The sequence below is a fragment of the Panicum virgatum genome, chromosome 9N, assembly GCF_016808335.1.
Source record: "Panicum virgatum strain AP13 chromosome 9N, P.virgatum_v5, whole genome shotgun sequence".
Taxonomy (NCBI): Eukaryota; Viridiplantae; Streptophyta; class Magnoliopsida; order Poales; family Poaceae; genus Panicum; species Panicum virgatum.
The window spans coordinates 2,098,008-2,114,307 of NC_053153.1; the positions used below are offsets into that span (position 1 = coordinate 2,098,008).

General features: G+C 48.9%; 2 protein-coding genes and 1 pseudogene across 2 annotated transcripts; 2 read left to right on the forward strand and 1 right to left on the reverse strand.

The window, feature by feature from the left end:
- The first annotated feature begins 907 nt into the window (after positions 1-907).
- LOC120691047 lies at positions 908-3,457 on the forward strand (annotated as a pseudogene).
- A 149-nt stretch (positions 3,458-3,606) lies between these two features.
- Positions 3,607-10,784, reverse strand: LOC120691046 (protein DEFECTIVE IN EXINE FORMATION 1-like). Its single transcript, XM_039974005.1, has 13 exons — positions 10,538-10,784; positions 9,314-9,424; positions 8,837-8,919; positions 8,512-8,629; positions 8,260-8,438; positions 7,480-7,955; positions 7,322-7,392; positions 6,519-6,775; positions 5,654-5,835; positions 4,994-5,277; positions 4,777-4,894; positions 4,329-4,511; positions 3,607-4,204 (listed from the first exon to the last, which is right to left on the reverse strand). The coding sequence occupies exons 1-13, from the start codon at positions 10,672-10,674 to the stop codon at positions 3,890-3,892; spliced, it is 2,514 nt and encodes an 837-aa protein (XP_039829939.1). The 5' UTR covers positions 10,675-10,784; the 3' UTR covers positions 3,607-3,889.
- Positions 10,785-14,237: 3,453 nt separating this feature from the next.
- LOC120691048 (protein GRAVITROPIC IN THE LIGHT 1-like) lies at positions 14,238-16,221 on the forward strand. Its single transcript, XM_039974006.1, has one exon. It carries the CDS (start codon positions 14,419-14,421, stop codon positions 15,799-15,801), a length of 1,383 nt encoding a protein of 460 aa, XP_039829940.1. The 5' UTR covers positions 14,238-14,418; the 3' UTR covers positions 15,802-16,221.
- The last annotated feature ends 79 nt before the right edge of the window (positions 16,222-16,300 follow it).

Genomic DNA, 16,300 nt, shown 5'->3' on the forward strand with positions numbered 1-16,300 from the left:
TGTGAGGTCGAGTGCACAGGTGAGGAAGAGAAAAAGAGAGTGATTTAAATGCTGTGAGGCTCAAAACGGTTGAAACCAGTTCAACCGGTCAGACCGGTTGCTCCGACCGGTCTGGCCCAGGCTGACTGGAAAAATTTTTGTTTAGCGATTTGTCGCGTGAGTTAGAACTAATGACCGTAATAAATTTTTAATTACAGGTAATTAATACCTAAAGTGTTAGGTAGTACAACCGCCGGACATACGGCGCCGCCGAGAACCACCGGCCCGTCGACAACTGCCGCGGCGCCGGCGCCACCGAGGGCCCCACGCTCTCCGCCTAGATATTCAAGCGCGAGCCGTGACACGTCGATCGGGTGATCCAACGGCCTGCATTGCTAGCTTGAAATACTGTCCAATGCACGGTCTCAACATCTGATGATCTGAATGTAGCGAACAGAATCATTCGTACGTTCTTGCATTACGTGTGCGATTGATGTGGCCAAGTAGATACGCTTGTTAATTCCTCGCCAAAAAAAACAACATTCTTCGCTAAATTCTGATTGCGAGTTTCGTTGATCTGGACCAGAAAAGTATGCAGTTCGTTGTCCTATCCGAAAACCTGATTGCGCATGATAATGCTATACAATAACCCGCTGCATTAATACAGATCTGAACTAATCTGACCGAGTCTGATTGCTACTACGCCCGTACCAACCAAACCATGACAGCGCAGTGCATGGATTTGAGATTCGGTGACATTCTATGGCGACATTCTCGGTGATATTAAATCACTGACGTGTGAGACCCATATCACGTGACCGACCAATAATTCTCCGTTTCAGAATGTTCTCCCATCTCGTAAAACATGCATATCCATGGACCGATGTTATCCAATCAGAGTTCACACTACAATTGTAAAACACGGTCATGGTTGTACGTTCTCAAGAAACCATTGGGACTCTCCAGAAATGGACCTGGGATCAGCAATGACCTTCAGGTCATCGAGGCATGCCCCGTTGACCCAGCAGCTGCCGGACAGCAACAGCCACCAGCAATCGGCATCCATGTCCTGCTGCTCCGTTGAACAGCGTCGAGTCATCGCCCCCTCCCCCATATGCATATCAGCGGCAGGCCACGAGATGAAGCGGTCACCAGTCGGCACCGGATGAGAGCTTCCCCTCGGCCTCATGGCAGCGTCTCCTGCAGCATCGAGGAGGCAGTCGACCACCGGCAGCAGAAGGAGCGGCGAGCTCCCAGGAGGCGCCGGCGCTCACGGCCTCCGGCCTTCCTACGATCGTGGGGGGGGGGGGCGTTCTCCCCTAACGTCTACGGCCGGCAGCTCTCTTCCTACAGCGCCCGGTCCTCGATGAGCAGCAGCGGCTCGTTCAAGGCGGCGGCGCAGCGCGCGCTGGCGCGTTCACCAGCTGCTTCTTGCCGCGGGTCCAGGTCAAAACCGAGGAAGAGGAGGTGAAGAGCAGAGGCACCACAGAGTGCCATGTCTCCATAGATTCAGGTAATACAGCTCCTCCCCCCCCCCCCCCCCCCCCCCCCTCTCCTGAAGTAGGCTACTTCTTGATTCTGACTTGTGCTGAATTGGAACTCTATCATGGCTGAACTGAAACAAAGCTTCTCTGATCAAATTTAGCACCACACCAGCACTAAAATCTTCAAATATGAAATTAAATCTGATTGCGTTGAATGTTTGCAAATCGAGCAGCAGGATCAGGGCAAGAAGGTAGGGCGCTCACAGTTGCTGATTTATCGAAGGCGACCTCAAATTTCAGCGAAAAGAACATAATAAAGCTAGGAGGTTCAAGCACCATGTACAGAGGAAAACTCAAGGATGGGTCTCAGATTGCCGTCAAATGTGTCAGAAAGGTTTGGAACCGAAGAACATGCATATTTCTGCATTGTACATACTTCATACAGCATGTAAATTGCAGGAGCACTAGATTAGTGGTTATAACTACTAGCTCTTCTGTCGCCGCAGTTGAACGGTCAGTATCTAACAGCTGAACTCTGGAAGGAGCTTGAGACTCTTCAGAATATTGAGCATCAGAATCTGGCGAGGTTCCTCGGATTCTTCGAGCGCAACAATGACAGCCTTATTGTCCTCGAGTACGTCAGCAATGGCTCCTTGAGGGAACACTTGGATGGTATGCATCCCTATCTCTTGCCACAAATTATCCAATAGATTATGCTAATTTTTCATCATCATGCTTGCTGTTGCAGTATACCACAATGCTAGAAATTGTTCTGCTGTGAGTTCTGTATTAGTATCTGTATCGAAGTAGCATCGTTTGTCAGTCTAGGAGGATACTGATCTACCGGGGTTTCGCACTGCTAAAACATTTCAGAATCCTGCGGAAATGGTTTAGAACTCGTGCAACGGCTCAACATCGCCATCGACGTTGCTCATGCCATCACCTACCTGCACGAGTACAAAGGTATGAACTCTGCTCGGTACATGTTCTTCAGATCAAACTGTGACATGATTTTTGCCATGCTTGGTGAATACACTGGTGACCTAGAAAAGGAAATGGGCCTGTCTGATTCTCTGAAACTCACGTAATGTGACGTTGAGTTGCAGAGCGTCCGATCATCCATGGAGGCATCCGGTCGTCGGTCGTGCTGCTGACCGACGCGCTGGCGGCGAAGGTGACCGGCTTTGGGCTGCTGGGGATGGCGGCCTCGGCCTCGGGCTCAGGCACAGGCTCCGGCTCCGACGCAACGCCGGCGAAGGGCGCCGCCGGGTACGTGGACCCGGAGTATGTGAGCACGTACCAGCTGACCGACAAGAGCGACGTCTACTCCTTCGGCGTCCTCGTCGTCGAGCTCGTAACCGGCCGGCCGCCCGTCGAGCGCAGCCGCGGCGGCGAGGCCCGGCTCACCACCAAATGGGTAAGAAACGAGTCGAGGATTTTACACAGTGCAGAGCTGCGCGACGCTCACAATCATGCCGTGCCATGCCATGCAGGCGCTGCAGAAGTGCAGAGGAGGGGAAGCCGTGGTGGCCATGGACCCCAGGATGCGGCGGAGCCCGGCGTCGGTGGCGGCCGTGGAGAGGATGCTGGCGCTGGCGGCGCGACGGCGAGGAAGGACCGGCCGTGGATGCGGCGGTGTACCGAGGTGCTGTGGGCCATCCGGAGGGAATACGGAGTACCACCGCCGGGAAGAGCCGCGCTGCGCCGCCGTGGCAGATGACCGGAGCGACGAGTGGGTGCTCAGGTAGCTCGTAAGCCAAACAGAGGATGTATCCTGTACATGATGCATGCCTGGACCCTGGAGTGGTTGGTTTGAAACTGTAACTAGCCTGAAAGATTTCTGAACAGCTGCCAAATGGAGGATTGCTCATATCAAGATTTGAGATTTAGCATGCACTTGCAGTATGTGTATGTAAAGCTAAATCACGCACTGGGAACCCCCATTTTGTCACGGAGAAGACTACCTAAACTTGTGCTGCATATTTTTAGTTCAAGCACTACGATTTCTGACAACGTTCTCAAATAACCTGGCCACTTCCGTAGAAGTCCTTTCTAGATCAACAGATCGGGTTCCATGGCAGGGGCCAGGCAAAAAGAATGCCATTCTCAAGAGTAACACTGAGCATAGTCGAGACAATGTCAGTTCAGTGACAATAAGCTCGAGCTCCGCGTGAGCCAATCTAATGCATCACCAGTTAGAAAATGGTTGAAGTGTGTACAAAATTCTTAGGCAAAACTGAAACGGATCTACTGTAAAGCTATAATCCTTGAACTTGTTAACTGTTGGGGAGCAATACATGCGGGTTCTCTGTGCAGATTCAACTCCCCAGTATATTACAGTGTAAACAAGGCAACAAGTCCCTGCCATGGGAATGTTGGGGAACTCTCAGCCGATCTGCTTCAATGTGGCCCAGGCATTATAATCACTAGTCAATATTCCGTGAAAATGATGGTAATGGTGCGCCTTCTTGGGGCCGTAAGATGACAAGAACACCAAACATCCCAAGCATTGGCAGTAGCACAAGCCACTTCAGCAGCTTATAGTAATGCATGTGGAAGGTGAGTGAGAACTCGTCAGAGAAATACAGCCCATTTTTATCAACCATCTCTAGGAGCACAGTTCCAGTTGTTCTAACAGGAACAGTAGGAAGCATCATTCGTTGCTTCCCTGGTTGATGATACACACTACTGACCACAATCCGCCTATCTCCTTGATAATTCCCAGGAACAAGTAAAGTTACCTGGAATTGAAACATAAAACGAATTTAGTTGAACTCAGCGCACATATGTTGCTTATTCCTCAGGTGAAGCTTTGGATTGTGAGATATTTGTTTTCTGTTGAAAATAAGGCCTGCGAGAATATACCGTCACGTTATAAGGAGCTTGATTCCCGTAGGGCACCCTGTACTTGTCAACAATCTCAAACTCTAGCCAGAAATTCTTGCCCTCTTCATCACGGAAGGTCCTGGAGCCATGCTTAACATAAATACCTTCACGGTTGTACTGATATGCAGCATTATTCCTTCCTTGGTTTGATGATCTCCATTCCTACCATCAATTAGAATGAGAAGTTTGATCGACGGAAAAAAAAAAGAGAAATTCTTTCCCTAGTCCCTAACATGCTGATAAAGTGTTTGAAGTTTAAACATCCAAAAAGCAAAAGAATAAAATCTAGAAGAAAATATGGGATTCTGAAATATTAAACAAGATTTAAGCAAAAGTTGCAAAAGGTTAACCAAAAGATCAATGTTCTATCCAAGCTGAGTTAAATAATGGGAAGTAAAATGAAGACCTACAAAAACTGATTGTGTACCTTGAGAGGATGGTGTGGTGAGGGAGTGGAAAAGCAGAAGACGTTGCCATTCATAGTGGTAACAATAAGATCAAGGTCGTCTCCACCATCCACATTGTCAGCCAAAACCATAGTGTACCTGCCAGTCAAAGTGAATCAGCCCATTTTATCAAAGTCTAGTATCCAATCCTCAACAATGATATCAAACATCTTGCAAAGCAAAGAAGAAATGCCATACGAGGTTTCTCCAATGTCTACAACATCTGCACAGCCACTTGATCCCTCAATCAAATATAAATAACCGTCAAATGACATTGTAGCAAGAGTTAGCCCTTTTGCATTTTCTCCATGTTTGCTCATGTCGAGCAGTAGAACAGGACTCATGATTCTTCCATGTGCTCTATAGGGGAAAGGTTGAATTTTTGAGCCATCCTTTCCACTAAGAACATAGATGTTTCCCGACACAGTTGGGACCACAACATCAGTGTGCCCATCTCCATTGACATCACCAACGGTAGGTCGCTGTCATCATATGATAACAATTATAATGCTAATCAGATTGCATTTTGAAAGCTGTAGCCAAGTAATGAAAGAAATATAAAGCAAAGGAAATGCTGTGGTGAAAGCATATGTCATATCTTCGTTTGGATTGAAACCAAGTTATAATGTTCTCAGCCAGTCATTCAAAATATAGTGATAGGATAAGTTTAATCCCAAACAGTAGAATTTAAGTAAACAATCTGAGCTATACTAAGATGCAGTTTTAGCACATGCAGCTATAGCAGTAAACAGACAGTCACAAGCCATGTGGTGCCTTGCCATACATTATAGACACCAGGAATTATAAAGCAACAGTCCGTCAACATCTTATCTTACAAAAGAAACAAGTGAAACTTGCCTGTGGAATTAGACTCTTTAGATGCACTTCCCAGATTTCTTCTCCTTCTGCAGTCCATGCTGCTACGTTTCCATGGGAATCAGTAGTAACCATCTCCATTTTGCCATCATCATTGATGTCCGCAGCAATGACTGGTGCATGGATCTCAGCCATCTCAAGGGGGAATTTGTTCCTAACCTTACCTAATTGACAAAACAATATAAGAAGAGGATAAGGATGTTTAACATAGAAATAGGTTACCAGTACACAGAAGGCAACCGGTATAAAGGGTTGGAATTCATTGTATTCTAGTGAGTATTTCAGTGAATTACAGTCTAAATTTCCGAAGAAAAATAGCATGTTACAAAACTGATTTATTTTTTCCTGATTGAGAGGAGAGATGTGTGTCCTTTCATTAAGAAGAAAGAATACACCACACACCAAAGACAACCAGAAGTCAGTACACACCAATACAAAACTGATTATTATTTTTGCCTATTGAAAACCGATGCAATTTTTCTCATAGACCAGTAAAACTTGATTTAACCTGTTTGGTTGTCTTCTGTTTTCTGTTTTACAAGGGGACAAATTACTTGGTCCCAGCTCTTTTTTCTAGCCACGGAACAGATCCTAAACTGGTGGCTCAGCCAGGAACACAAACCAGCAGGCTGGAGCACCCTGCCCTTTACTGGTGTGGATTATTACCCCAGTATTTGTAACTACAACAACAAATAGCACTATTCTATGTTCTAGAAAAGATAGCACTATTCTAGTCGAAAAGCTATGATCTGGGAACTTGATCTGTACAAAATATATGAAAAACAGGTCACTAGCTCAGAACAAAGCTGCTTTTGTGAACCATTAATATTACGAGATAAAAACTTACCACGATGGTCAATAACATAAAACAAGCCATAAGCAGTTCCAACAAGGATGTCCAAATATCCATCACCATCCAAATCAACCACAGTTGGAGAGGAATATACATGAGCACGGAAATTTACAGTATCTGTGCTCAAATCAAGATCTGCAGTCCATTTGACTTGCCGTGTGTCAAGGTTAAAGACAACTATACTGCTTGCAACATATTTTTGCATGTCAATTCCTTCTAGTTCTTTTGCATGTTCTGGGTTGTCATAATATCTGCCAACAAAAGCAGCAAGTTAATAGTATAACAAAGTCAAAAACAAAAAAAAAAATCACAAAGTGTTTGATTGTGGTAACAAGTTCTGTTAAGAAAACAGTCTCCAATCATAAAAGCAAGATTAACAAACACCTAGCATTGGCACGAAAGATAACACAGTGCCACTAACAAACACCTAGTTTAGAACATTTTCATCACCATAACATATGTGCCCACTAGTTTTTTAAAAGGAAAATATGAAATCTGGTGATAAAGCATGATTCAGAGAAGCGAAGGTTCAATCTGAATGAGATCAACCATGACAATGAAGAAACAAAGTTTTGTGATTTTATTCTTGGGACACAAATTGTACATGTTACCATATAGGACATAAAAAACGCATACATTTTTTTCTTCATTTTTTTAGGGTCACTCAAGTTCAAATTCACGTAGACTGGCAAACAGTTTAAGCTAAAAAACTCATTTCAATTATGAAGCTGAAGTCTAATTAAGAAGTCATGTGTAACATGTGCCGGATGTGTTTATAGCAAACAAAGAAGCCTTACTCGCGATCAAAGAAGTATGATACAGCAATCACCATTTCTTGTACACCATCTTTGTCAATATCTGCAATTACCTGTAGAAAAAATGAGGATAATAACTCAGGCCTATCTACAAAATGGACATAAAAACATAAGCAAAAGGAAATAAAAGCTTTACTTACTGGGGTGGACAAGATGTGGGCATCTATGCTCACAAAATTTTCCTCCTTCTCATGTTCTTGTTCTTTCCAGTCCTCATCACCCCACATGGATTCATGAACATAGTCATCGTAATCATAATTGTACTCGTCAGGGAGATCTTCTGGATCCCGAAACAAGTCAAATGATGCATCAGCATCTTCCTCTAGAGGCTCATTATTTTCAGCAGTGGCTGCTACTTTTGCTCCGGAATCACTTTCATGAGTTTTTGAGCTTCCTGTTTTATCATCACTTTTGTCAGTTGTTTGAAGCAAGCGTCTCTGAGTCTGTGATGTATTCTCTGCTGCAGTAGTAACACTAGATATGCTCCCAGAACGAGTGTTGTTCACAATGTTCAACAACTCCACATTCTCTTGTGCTTGGGTAGAATTAGGTTTTGTCTCAACTGAGTGTTGTTGCACAGATCCATTTTTCTGGGCCTCACCTCCCTCCACACTTCCTACAATGATAAACATAAATAAATCACATCAAAATGGATGTTTCTTACGTATTCTACGTCACCAAAATGCATAGATAGTCCATTATCCACATCAGTTAGTATAGTTTGGTACTGGTACAGTATGCATGCAATTCTTTTTATGTTTCATTTTTAGCTTGATGACATCAGACAGTTATGCTAATTGAAATCCATGGAGCTACACAACCATAAATTAAGCTTTATCATGATATGCAAAAACAAAAGAAGACATTTCTCTCAATAAGTAAATATAGGAACACATTTCCCATAGCATATTCTAGGATACCTGATTTGTTTTGCTCTATCGTGGGAGATTCCTTAGAAGCAGCCTCTTTGGCAATCGAATTATCATGAACATCTGGATGAGAGCGGTCAACTGGATCTGGATTTAGCCCAACATACCAATCTTTACGTACTTTCCTACGAGGTACCTCAAGCTTGTCCATCATCATATAACCTGATACCCTACATAACAAACAAATAAATACCGCCACATTTGACAGGAATACATAAAACTGTGCTTAGTAGAGTTCCTTACCTAAAGAAATTTACTACACCGTTGTAAGTTGCCAAAGCTATTTCCCGTACACCATCCTTGTCAATGTCGTATAGAAGAGGACTTGAATGAACATTTGACTGATGAAATGCAGGCCATCCTGCAAAGCATACAACAAATATATATTTACAGGAACAATACACCAAACCAATTTATTTTACCATGCTAACAAGAGAAATTTGCTTAAGACTTTGTCAGGAGCTAAAAGGATCTTAGGACATTACAGACACTAATTAAGTACAGATGAAACTTCTTTTCATAATCTGTAAGGAAGAGGTAAGAATGCAACATGGCAATGAACCAGCACCTGGCAGTTTGTCTCCATCAGTGCCTTCAAGAACTTCTAAGTAATGAACAAATGATGGCACCACTACTTCCAATTTTCCGTCACTGTGCAACAGAAAAAGGTTCATTACAAGTGTCTCTATAATGAAATCTTATCAAGGAAAATGCACCAAAACATTAACCGGGACAATGGCAAATGTGTGTTTGACATTTTCAAAATAAACTTTGTGAAAACTGCATACTTCGTTCATTTGACTGGTGTAACAGAAGTAGTTACAGAATGCTTGCTGTGAAGCTGACACGGTTTCAGTGCATGGAGCAATAATTTCATCGCCACATGAGCAAAGAAATAAAAGATATAATATGATTAACATGGTTTTTACTTTTTTGCATCAACAGCAGAAGATAGAGAAAGATATCTGACAGATCACCAGATAAGGCAGATATGTGTGACGCTAAAGACAGAAACCAAATTAACTAATTGACAAATATCTTTTACCTGTTGATATCAGCGATCAAGGGAGTTGCATAAATGCTGGAACTAACTTCAGTCTGCCATCTCAGCTCCACATGCTTCGGACATTTGGTCTTCAATAAAGCATCTTCATCTCTATTAAGATAAAATATAGATAAACTTCTTGAGTGCATAAAGCAATTCATATAGATGGCCACTATTAATTAACTGGCGTTTAAAGGCTTTCAATTTAAATAGTACTTAGACATGTGAAAAATCCTTCTGACTCTTGTATAAAATATTGTGACAAGCGTAATTAAACTTACATCCTAAGTTCACTTTTGCAGATATGAACTTAGATGAAATTCATTGAATGTGTAAAAACGTGAACACCTCACATGTTAAGGTAACAACTCAAGCTCTAGGCCTTGCATTAAATAAGTGTTAAGTACATAATTTCCTCCTTGTTTGGCTTTAGTTTCTATGTGTTATGCAGCAAGTCTCAATTAAACACAAGTAAAACTCTGGTTAACATTAACATTAATAGCAAACTTGCTGAGATGGCCTGTATGGGAACATAATAGAACAGATGCTTACCATTAGAAAGCACAATGTTACAGGTTCATCATAATTTATGATGAATCCAAAAACCTCAAGTGATGTTCTGATTTATCCACATTTACTTCAAATAGCTTATGAAAACATCTTTGACTAGGTTGTGATCATCATGTGAGTCTTACGTCACCAAAAAAAAGAACTTTCACTTTGTCAGCTCTTCCTTCTAATTTCTGTGTAGATTATGGGTGCGATTGGATTACCACTGTAGTTGCTACCTCTTTTGGAATATGAGTAGGGCTAGTAGCAATTTGAAGCTACTCAAAATTGATCATGATGCTCAAATCAGACAACAGCTGCTCGTTTCCATTTTCAAATAGGGTGTGCTAGGTGATGATTCAAACTTTTTGCTTGTACAGACCAGATGAGAAACTAAGACCGCAATACTAGAATGAAGAAAAAGGCAAGTGATCACTAGGCGCCTTGAACGCCTAAATCGGTATCGGTAGCACACTAGCACGGAAACCACGAGCTTGCCAATTCCATCGATCGTAACGCCCCCACGAGAACCCAGAGGAAACGACCACTCATCCAATCCGATCGCTGCCGCTCCCAAGGATCCAGCAGCAATTCCAAATCTAGAGCGGCACGCGAAGCGCGAAGGGAAGGGCGCGAGGGGAGGGAGGGAGGGAGGGAGAAGCAAGCGGCGCTCACAGGTTTGGATAGCCGAGCATGTCATCGCTGGCCTCGCGCTGCCGGAACTTGTTGGTGGAGTTCTTCGCCTCCTCCGCCGCGGCGCCGGCGGCCACGAGGAGGGCGCACGCGGCGGCGAGGGCGAGGAGGGGCCGCATCTGCGGATAAACCCCCAGCCCTCCCTAGGGCTCGCGCGGCCGCGCCGGAGTGCTGGGAGGAGGCGGGCGCGGGGAAGGGGATCTCGCGCGGCGTGCGACTGACTGCGGGTGGAGTGGGCGAGCCAGCACGAACCAACTCGAAGGGAGCGGGGGTGGGGCCGGAAAATGTCAAAGCCCACGAGGGGCTCCCTGCAAAAGTTACCAGCCAATGACTCAATGGGCCGATACGGCTGCTGACAGGTGGGCCGAGGCGGTGAATCCTACGACCGGGGCCGGCCTATTGGATCCGATGCGGTGGGGTCGTGTTTAGAGTAACTCTAACATTTTGATTTTTTCCTTTCTTTTTTTTATCTTTTCTTAATATAAAAAATTAATGGTGAAAAATATATTCCAACAAATTAATTTTTCATCTCTCTTTCTTTTTACTCCCATAACTCCCATAAGCGCGATTTTAGGACCGGATGCGAAAACCAAGATGTATGTAAAATTACGAAAATGCCCTTGTAAATGAGCGGTGGGAGACCGAGAACAATCCAGAGCATCCTAATATTTCAGCTTGGATGGACTCCACGTGTGCTTGCACGCAATCTGATGCAACTTTGGGACAGCAGCATCGGCACTGCAGCACCTAATGCTGCGTTTATTTTGGGACTTTTTTTGAATAGTAGAAGTGCAGTCAATGTGGGACGGAGGGAGTATTTTTTTCTCAATCCTCAATATTAATTCTCCAATCCCTAATAGAAAGGAGAGAAAATAAGTCTCCCTTTTCCTATTCCGACGGCCTCTTGCTGCTCTGTGCTGCTGCGCTTAGAGCAGGTATTACGGTCGACTACAAGAAGGCTGGATCTCACGTGGAGGAGAGAGAAGAGAGAAAAGAGAAGAAATCCGGCGCTCCACTCCCCGCCGGCTCAATCCAGCGTTCTCTTCTCTGCTCGTGGGCCTGCAGGCACTAAAACGCCAGCATGCAGCCTGCAGCGGCGCGCGGAAGCCGGCGCATGCCTGCGCACGCAGCCAGCCGGCGAGCTGAGTTATAAAACATGCTCTTACCTGTGCTGCTGCACTCGCCTGTGCTGCTGCTTGCTGCTTGCTGCTGGCAAGGCCGCACGCCCCTGCTATGCTGCGCTCGCCTGTGCTGCTGCTTGCTGGTGGTAAGGCTGCACGCCCCTGCTCGCTCGTGCTTGCCAGCTGCTCTGCCTGCTTGCTACGCGAGAGCGCCACTGCTTGCCGCCGGCCGCTGCGTGGACAGAACCCGGCCTAGTTCTTGGTTCGTGTGCGCCCTCATCTCTCTCCAAGCCGAATCAGCGTCGCTCCCTTGGCCAAGGCCGACTGCTGCTTGCCCTGCTGCGCGCGTTGCAGTGTGCAGTCCGTGCCTCGGCTCCTGGGAGCTCGCGCGTCCCTGCCCCGCGCGCGCGCCTGGCACCGCTGGGCACAAGGGAGCAGACGAGGGCGCCGACGGTGGCAACAAGGGAGCAGACGAGGGCGGCGGCGGCGGCGAGCAGGGCGGCTCACCCTGCTCGCCGACGGACGGGGAAAGGAACACCAGGAGAGGGGAGGGGAAAGAAAATGAAGAAGATGCGTGAGGGGAAAGAAAATGAAGAAGATGCGACAATGACAAGTTGACCCCACGTGACAGGAGAGGAAAAGGGGAAAGGGAAAAAATTAGCTATTGGAGCATTTCTCCTCTATAAGTTGAAAGTTGGAAAGAGGATTCCCTATACGGTGAGAAAGGGAAAAGAAGAAAATCAAGCTATTGGAGTTGCTATTAGCCCCTCACCTAAGAGCATCTCCAAGAGTTCCCCATTTATTCTTCCTAAATTTTGTTGTTTGCCAACTCCCCAAATAGGTTTGGGGAGATAAAAAGAAGATCATCTCCAATAGTACTCTATTTTAACTTGCTAAATATGAAAAATTGTGGCCCATAAATTCCAAACCAAACTTTCTTTCCTCCCGTGATTCTTCGACGCCGCCGTCTCACGGTCGCCCCTCTCCCCTCCAGCTCGATCATCGGCCAAGTAGCTCAATTCGTTCTTGTCTGAACTATGACGACGAACCAGCTTCGATTAATTGTATCCATCCAGACTCTGTACTACAACGGCGCCAAGAACTTCTGGGTCCATGGCACCGGGCCCCTAGCTAGGCTGCCTGCCCCAGAAGCTCGTCGCGCCCAGGCCCGACGACGGTGACCTCGACTACAGCGGCGGCCTCAAGACCCTCAACGACGGCGCCTACGAGTTCAACACCCAGCTCTGCGGCTAAGGCGGGCCGCCCTACAACTACAACGCGAACGTGAGCTGCCTCGACCTGGGCTTCCGGGTGTGCGAGGACGGCGCCAAGTTCGTCAGCTGGGACGCTCGCCGAGGCGGCCGACCTCGCCGGCCGGTGCCGGAGGCTGCCACCGGACGGGAAGCTGCGGACGCAGAGTGCCTGTGCCATCGACGCGCTCTCTGGGAAGCTGGACCTTAACCTCCGGTACTGCGTGCTGCTCGTGAGGACCAGCATGCTGTCCGAGTCCTCCGGCCCGTCGCCGCCGGCGCATGCGGATGTCCGAGAGATGCTCTCGAGGCTGCAGATCGGGCACAAGGCCGGCCAATTTGCTGCACGAACGAGACCTCTCCGCGGGAAGAAAACGCGCGACGAAGAAAGCGCTCGCGGGGAGTCGCGATGGGGAGCTACGGAGTAGCGCGCATATTTACGCACAAGCCAACCCAATTTACCAATTGTTAGGAGATGGAAAATTAAAATAGGGAACTATTGGAGAGTGTTTTTTTTCCTTTTTCCAAAAAATCAAAGATGGGAAAGAGAGATGAGGAACTGTTGGAGATGCCCTAAGATGACTGAGTTTGGGGATCCGAAATTCGCGGAGATCCGACGGTCCTTTTTTTTGCGAGGGGGAATCCGACGGTCCTGAACTCCTAATCAGATGACAGAGTTTGGGGAGACATGAGGTGGTCCGACCAATAAAAGCGAAGCGATTGGATGATTTGGGCCGGCGAGATACCGTGAACGCGATGGGTGATGATAAATGCTCGAGAAAAGCCCAAACACAATAGTTAGTGCTTTGAATCTGATATTGGCGATCACTGTGCAAGTGCTCGCACGGTCACGATCTGCGACTGCAAGGGGCCGAGCTAGGAACCTCTGACACAAAGGCACATGGCTAGCTAATCGTATGATCCGGGGCCAGCACAATGCTAAACAATACGCAAGTCAGAGCTAGTACACACACATCTCGCAAGTCATTGCTCACGCTACGAGAAAGTTTTCAGTTGGCCTCGATGATTACTAGTAGAGGATGATGGGAATTAACATGAATTTAATTCATCACAAACACAAAAAGGACCCTGCGAACAAGATCGAAATGCCTGCACGAGAGATTTTCTATTACTAGTAGAAGTCAGGATAAAACAAGTCTGGCATCTCATCGCAGTAGATTTTCTATTCGGGAGAGAATTGATGGTGGATGCAGCTCAAGGTTTTGATACTTGAATTGAACAAACAAAAATGCTCCCAGCTCATTGCCTTTGTCTCATCTACCCAACGCTGCATGCGTCCCTTGAATTTGGCTTCCCCTGTCTGTCGGGCTGGCCTTGTTAAATCCACGAGACCCACCCAGACTCCCATTTTTGGCGCACAGTGGACGGCATCTTCTCCGCTCCCCCACACTGATCACACACCCTTCGCAGTCAGAGGAGAGCGAGCAGCCGCGGCCGCAGCACGCGCGAGTGAGCAGCAGCGCGAGGCGAAATGGCGAGCAAGCCGGTCACCGTCGGCGACCTCATCCACCGCGTCGCCTCCTCCTGCCTCTCCAACCGCCTCCCCTGCAACTACACCATCCGCGACTCCGTCGACAGCGATCTGGACGACGACCCGTTCGCCGACGCCGTCTCCAGCAGCGACAAGTGCCGGCGCTCCCCCTCCGCGGCGGAGCTGGAGGAGCAGCAGGAGGAGGAGGAGAAGCTCAAGATCTGGGAGGAGGGCGGCCAGGAGGAGCGCAAGGCGGCCAAAGGCGACGCGGAGGCGCTGATGGCGGAGGTGTTCGACGCGGTCTCCGGGGTGCGCCGCGCGTACGCCACGCTCCAGGGCGCGCACTGCCCCTGGGACCCCGACAAGATGCGCGCGGCCGACGCCGCCGTCGTCGCCGAGCTCCGCCACCTCGCGCGCCTCCGCGACCGCTTCCGCCGCTCCGCCGCCGCGGGCCACATCCCGCGCCCCAACCCCTCCGCGCCGCCGCTCCGCGAGGCCGTCGCGCCGTACGAGGCCGCGCTCGACGACCTCCAGCGCCAGCTCCAGTCCAAGCAGGCCGAGGTGGACGGCCTCAAGGAGAAGCTCGCCGCCGCCACCAGCCGCCGCAAAGGCCGCCACCACCCGTCCAAGCCGAACGGCCCCGGCGGCGCGCCCACGGCGGACCTCTTCACCACCTGCGCCGAGCAGGCCCGCGCCGCGACGCGGGCCTTCGCGGCGCACCTCCTCCACCTGATGCGCGCGGCGGGGGTGGACGTCGCGGCGGCCACCCGGTCCCTCACCAAGATCCCCGTCTCCTCCCCGCAGCTGGCCAAGCACGCGCTGGAGGCGCACGTCACCCGCGCCCTCCTCGGCGGCTTCGAGCACGAGTCCTTCTACCTCGACGGCTCCCTCTCGTCGCTGCTCGACCCCGCCGCGTTCCGGCGGGAGCGGTACGCGCAGTTCCGCGACATGCGCGGGATGGAGCCCGCCGAGCTCCTGGGCGTGCTCCCGACCTGCGCCTTCGGCCGCTACGCCGCGACCAAGTTCGCGGCCCTCCTCCCGCCCCGCGTGGAGGAGGCCATCCTCGGCGACGGCGAGCACCGGCGGGTGGTGAACGGCGGCACGCACCCGCGGACGCCCTTCTACGGGGAGTTCCTGCGCGCGGCCAAGGCCGTGTGGATGCTGCACCTGCTGGCGTTCGCGCTGGAGCCGCCGCCCAGCCACTTCGAGGCCGGACGCGGCGCGGAGTTCCACCCGGGGTACATGGAGAGCGTGGCCGGCGCCCCACCGCGCGCCGGCGCGGGCATGGTCGTCGGGTTCGCGGTGGCGCCCGGGTTCCGGCTGGGCAACGGCGCCGTCGTGCGCGCCCGGGTCTACCTCGTGCCGCGTGGTGGCCGACCGTGACAGGCCGATGCACGGCGCAGCGCCGCGGTCCACGGATCACCGGTCCGATCGTTCGTTGTGTGGGCGCCATGCTGGAGCTGGAGCTGGAGTAGCTGCAGTTCTTGGTGAAGAACAGTGGTAGTGCCGTAGTGGTAGTACCGTACTACTAGCTCTGTAGACTTTCACTGATGCTCCTTAATCTAGATTGCCTTTTTCTCTCAAGTAATCAACGATGTCAAGAGGACTCGGAATTGAATGTATCATCATCGTTCGGTAATAACCAGTACCATTTCCTGATTAAAAAGTAGGTAGGAGGGTAAATAGACCATCCTGTAGCAGTGAGCAGTGACATCAAGAGACAGCCAGGGGGGCAGGGGAGATCTTGGATGTGGCCATAGGAACTCATCGTTATCTTCAAATAATTTGCTGAAGATTATGTCAGTGAATGCATGATGATGACCGGGCAAGAGCAGTTAGGGTGCAAAGAACGCATTTTTTTTATGTCTTTCTTTTCCCCTAG